The 6,000-nt window shown below is 36.8% G+C and overlaps 1 protein-coding gene across 1 annotated transcript; it reads left to right on the top strand.

Moving 5' to 3' along the window:
- The first annotated feature begins 2,949 nt into the window (after positions 1 to 2,949).
- LOC146577830 (macrophage mannose receptor 1-like) lies at positions 2,950 to 5,896 on the top strand. Its single transcript, XM_085255445.1, has 4 exons — positions 2,950 to 3,052; positions 3,218 to 3,589; positions 3,734 to 4,087; positions 4,540 to 5,896. The coding sequence occupies exons 1-4, from the start codon at positions 2,980 to 2,982 to the stop codon at positions 4,884 to 4,886; spliced, it is 1,146 nt and encodes a 381-aa protein (XP_085111571.1). The 5' UTR covers positions 2,950 to 2,979; the 3' UTR covers positions 4,887 to 5,896.
- The last annotated feature ends 104 nt before the right edge of the window (positions 5,897 to 6,000 follow it).

Below are 6,000 nucleotides of genomic sequence, written 5' to 3'. Positions count from 1 at the left end.
AGATTAAGAATATTGCTGTCTATATGTCAGCTCAAATATATCTGACATAAAAGATGCTGTAGAGTTTCTTTCTTTTAATTCTAACTGGCAAAGGGATTTTCTCTATTCATCAGCTTTATTTCAGCTGGTTTCATGAAACCATTTAGACTACTGACACTATTTATGAACCCTGTGGCTCAAGCCGCTCAGTTCTGATCAGTTTGATTGTATGATTTATCAGATTCTTTCTCCTATCAGCAACATTAGGTCAGTGTTTCTTCTTCATGTCTCACCTGTACCACTTTATTAAAGACAAGAAGTCAATTCAATACAAATCTTTTTATATATATATCACAACAACAATTTCCTCACAGCCCTTTATATTGTAAGGTTAAGACCCTACAATAATAAAAATGAAATGAAAACAGAGAAAACGAACATTTGCAGACCTTGCCAAAACATTTGACATGGAAGACATGACACTCCACACAGCATAAAGTTGAAGCCTGGACTGGACTTCACGACAAACAGAAACATGACAAGCCACTGGTCTCTGCCAGGCGTCAAATTATTATTTTTAAGTAGTTAGGAAAGTTTGGAGTCATAATCTTTGGTTTATCTGGGGCCAGCAGCCTAAGCAGAGAAGAGCAGACTTGCCTCTCCCCAGCCACCTAATCCAGCTCTCTTTTCACCTCGATGTTTTGGTACAGTGTCCACATCACTCCAGCCACAGCACCAATCTGTTCATAGATCACTCTCTGCCCTCACTCATCAACAAAATACTTAAACTCCTCCACTTGGGGTAATAAGTCATCGCACTCTGGGAATGCTGGTGAAGAGTTGTGAGCTGAAGATCTTGACAGTTGAGACCATGCCAGGCACCTGTCTTTGTGCCTGACATGCTCGTCCTGTGATGTTTGTCATCACATCTGTGTTATACCTGTGTCACTGGTGTATTTTCTCGGCGGTGTGGGTCACTTCAGCTCAGTTTTCTCTGTTTTTTCTTGTCTGCTCTTTGCAGAACTTGCAGACTTTTTTATATGAGGTATTCAGATTTGATAAGACGAATGGAATACTTAGAATGTTTTATATCTTGGAATGTAGCAACCCGCCCCTCCATGTGTTACAGTGCTGAACAAAATATCTAATACTGGAATTGCAGTTCAATGTAAAAAAACAACAAAAAACCCAAAACTAAAAAAAACTAAACAAAACATTTCAAACGTTTAACTGTAATGTTACATCACCTCACCACTCTTAGTTTATGCTTATGTGAAACAGTTTAACAGAAGCAGATTACACCTGGTGTTTGTTTAAGGAAAACAGAAGCAGAGCTAATATTCATGAAGTCATTTAGAGTAACCTGATAAAATACTCAAGTTTGAAATGAGAGTGCTGAAAGTAGAGAGCTGACAGTCACACATTAAAGCCTTGCACATTCAGAGCATGATCTTCATCTCCCATTTCCAGCACAAAATGTATTATAAAAGCAAATTAAAGTTACAAACTCTGTCTAATTTCCATCAATGTACACATTATTTAAAATTACTCAGGTTTTTTATGTATATAAAAGTGCAGTGTAAACAAGACTACTTTAATTGATCATTTTGATTTGATAGTCCAATATCCCACCTTAACATTACATTTTTTTAAACAATATATGAATAATAATAATAAAATAAGTGTAATCAGCCTCACACAGACACGCAGCTGGAATATCCTCCAGGCTGGCCTGCAAGTCTGAGTTGGAGAAGTGTTTAAGAGGATGGATGTTATCTACTCATTTTATGTAATGTCCATGCTCTCCCTGTGCCTCACTCCCAGATTAAGATAATGGATGAAGTTATTAAGCAACATAAATAAGGAAGACGTGTTTATATGTTTTTGCTTCTTGGACTGTTAGCAGTGCAGCGGTTTCTGCACCTTTTTTCCTGTTTCCTCATCATGTAAATGACACCTTTTAAATCCCCCATCTGTGAGTCAGTCTGTCAGAGGAAACAGATGCACTTTTTAAAATGTCATATTCAAATCCTGACCTGGACAAAGAGAGCTCTCTCTGAGTGTATTTTAATATTTACTTGAGAGCTGTCCTCATAAACACACCGAATAGGGAAGAATTTATCACATGTAAGTTTAAAACCTTGATGTAATGTACATTTGTGTATTCAAAAAAGAAAAAAAATGGTATTGGGTCATTTTTTATTCATTTGTGTTCTAGTTTCAGTTTAGCTCAATTTCTAGGTTGCTGTTAGTACTTTGTTTCTTAATTTCTTTGTGTCGTCTTCTCCTGTGTTAAAGTTGTTGTTTATTGAGTGTTATTGGTCATGTCTTTTGACTGCCTGGTTAATGTTGTCAAGTTCGTGTCACGCCTGCGTCTTGTCATGTTTTCCTGTTTATTTTGAAAGTCCAGTTTTCATGTCTTTATGTTTTGGTTTACAGTTCCTGTACAGCATTATGTTCATCCTAGTCAGCTGAATCCTCTTGTGTTTCTCTACCTCCCCTGATCACCTCATTTTTATTTAAGTCCTTTGTCTCTTACTGTTCTTTGTCAGATCGTCTGTTAGCCTCACCACAGATTTCATAGTTTTCCCTCATTGTTTCACTGTGTTTCATAGCACTTTCATAGTTCTTTCACAGAGTGCCATAGTCCTTTAGTTTACACAGTGTTCTTAGTCCCCTTAGTTTTCCCAGTTACAGTGTGTCTCTAGAGTTTTTCTCATGCCATCAGCCACAGTAAAGGCTCGCTTTATTTTTTGGGAAGTTAGTTCTGTCTCCACCATGTCTGCTTTTGGGTCGATCTCATCTACACACCGTGACAAGATTTCAAGATGAGTAACATAAATGGTTTAATCAGCCTGTTCATGAGCTGCTGTATTATTATCTATTCTGGTTTATAATGGTTCACATTTATTTCATATTTCCTACCATCTTGTCTTGATCCATCTTTTCTTTCATGACATAAAGTGTGCATCAAAGAAGTTCTGTTTAAATCTTTGCTTCATGAGCAATAAAACATCACTTTCATCTGTCAGATCAAAGATGCAGTGGAGTCTGTATCTGCTTATTCTGATGGGTAAGTGGATTGTTTCACCAAATATACAGTTTTTAATTTAAAATGAACACAGATTAATGTTGATTTATTAAACATTTGCAATATTTTACCAGAATATTCACTGAATATAGATCATTGTTTATCTGACCAAGATTTTTCTATCATCTAATTTTTGTATTATTTTAGGTCAGTGTTGCTTCTTTACATGCCGCCTGTATGAGTACCACTTTATTAAAGAAAACAAGAGCTGGTATGAAGCACAGAGATACTGCAGAGAGAAATATACAGACCTGGCCAAAGTGTTTGACATGACAGACATGAGCAGACTCCGTAACTCCACACAGAATCAAAGAGAAGCCTGGATTGGACTGAACAACAACACAGGTGGAAACAGGACGTGGCGTTGGTCTCTGCCAGGAGTGGAATACATTCATAATGACAGCAGCTGGAATCAGAGTGGAAGAGCTGATAGTGAGGCTTATGGAAACTGTGTGAGGAAAAGAGACAAGCTGGCAGAAGTTTCATGCAACCATCCTACATGGTTCATCTGCTATGATGGTGAGGAGATGTGAATAATATTATTATTATAATATCATCATATAAAAATATAATGTATGACATAATGGTAATTTTAGAAAATTACAGTTTCAGGAGACAAATTATTGAGGGATGTCTTCTTGTGCTTTTGTGTTTGTTGCACAGAAATGAAGAAAGACAATAAAACATTTCATTTGATTGAAGAATTAAAGAACTGGACACAGGCTCAGAGCTACTGCAGATCCCATTACACTGACTTGGCCAGTGGACTCGATCAGGTAGATGGAGAAGAACTCACGATGATGAAGAAACAGAGAGACCCGAGTAATTCATGGGTCGGTCTGTTCAGAGACAGCTGGAGGTGGTCAGATAGGAGTGATTTCTCTTTCAGATACTGGGATATGCAGTTATTCAATGATAAACAAAGCAACAAGAAATGTGCTATGACTCTGTTAAACAGATCAGGAAAATGGAGCTCTGATGAATGTGACAAAGAAAAACCCTTCTTCTGTTATGATGGTGAGTTTGTACAAATGTTTTTCTCTGTTTTCCAAAATGAAATCCCGCTGTCATTACTAGGGATGGGTATCATTTAGGTTTTATCCGATACCAGTACCAAACCGGTACTTTTGAAATGGTGCCGGTGCTTAAAGAATGGAGAACACACACTTTGTCCAAAAACCTCTCATGTTCAGCTGTTTTTTTGTAAAAAGATAACAATGTTAGCCTTTTCTAGAAAAGGCTAATATTGTTTTTCTAGAATTTTTTCTTGTTGTTTGTTGTTGTTTCATTGTTTTTCTAGAAAAGAAAACTTTTCTAGAAAATTCTCAGGAAGATCTGTATAAGTGTAAACCTGGTCAGCTATAATTTTCTTCTGCAGTTAACTTTTCTAATTTTAATTTTGGAATAAATTGAAAATAAAAGGAAAATAACTGAAACTGAACTTTAACTTCTCTTTTTAACTATTACAGATAAATTGATCCTGATCAAAGAAAACAAGACCTGGGAAGAAGCCTTGAATTACTGTGAAAACAACTACAAGGGGCTGGTTTCTATCACCAACCCTGAGGTGCAGGGATGGGTCCAGGAAACAGCCAAGGATGCTGACAGTCCCTACGTTTGGATCGGACTGAGCTACAGATGCACTCTGGGATTATGGTTGTGGGTCAGTGACTACGTAGTCTGCTATGACAAGTGGGCCACAGAGAGGAAGACTGAAGGGTGTGACATGTCTGCAGGCGTGGACAGAGGAGGACAGCATGAGTGGTTCAGTCGCAGGAATAATGAGACGTATAATTTTATTTGTTCCAAACAGTAAGTTTTAAACTTAAACTCACTTGCTGCTGGGTTAACCTGAATCTTACAGCTACTGGGTTGCCAAAGTAATCCCTGCATTTAATCTATGTCCAGTTAAAATCAAGAATGTACTCAGCTTTATAACCTGGTAAAAGAAATATATTGTTGTGTTTTTTTTATGTGCAAAGATATTTACTCAGTCGTTTTATGAACACAATGTCTCCAAGTTGTGTAGTTTTTGTAAATTTAAGTTTTCCCTGTGGATCAATGAAACCTAGCGGACATTTAAAAACACAGAATAGTTTGTTTCAGATTGATTAAATGTAGATAAAAATACTAAAACGATAAAGTAGATAATAAGTAGAGTGATTATTGAAATACTCTGAAATGTAAATACTGCTAAATTAAAAGGAAAATATAAATTAACAAAAGAGGAAGTGATGTGGACGTGAAGACACATCATTGGGTAGAAAGGTCTATCATGGTCCCCGAGTCTTTGACTGTCTTTAGATTTTCTCTACGTTTGTGTTTTTGCTGAACTTTGGATTATGGTTGTGTTTTCTGGGTTGTTGATATTTAACTTCCTGTTATTTCCTTTTTATTTTCTTTATAAATGATACAAATGTCTTTGAGATTATTTGATGTCTTTAATTCTGAGCTTCTGTTCCAAATATCTTCAGATTCTTTCTGTGTTTTGTGGGTTTATGACGTCCTCGTGGTTTTAGGTTTGTTGATCTCCTTTTGTGCTCCATTCTGTTCTTCAGTCTCATGTTTGTCTTCTGTCTCTGTCAACTTCATATCTTTGAGTCTTGGTCTCAGCTTTTGTTATTTCCTGTTTTATTTTGATGTTCTGTTGTGACTCGTGTTTTGTGTTTAGTTCTACTTCCCCTGTCTCATCCTCTGTCATTAGTTTCAGCTGTCCTGACCTGTTTCCTCTCCCCTCATTATCTGCTGTGTATTATTGTCTCAGTCTCTGCTTGTCCTTTTGTGATTGTTTTGTTAGAGTTATTGTTTTGGATTATTTGTGGCTGATCTGTGGTGATTTTCTGTCTTATGAAAACTTATCATTAAAGATCCTTAAGTTTATATCAGTCTCCCGAGTCCTGCATTTGGGTCCACATCCTGTCTGCCACACA

Source organism: Mchenga conophoros, linkage group LG3 (genome assembly GCF_057382185.1).
Source record: "Mchenga conophoros isolate Kocher_MC1m ecotype Shallow Benthic linkage group LG3, M_conophoros_male_GT1.1, whole genome shotgun sequence".
NCBI classification, from domain to species: domain Eukaryota; kingdom Metazoa; phylum Chordata; class Actinopteri; order Cichliformes; family Cichlidae; genus Mchenga; species Mchenga conophoros.
This window is presented reverse-complemented; position numbering and strand designations above follow the sequence as displayed.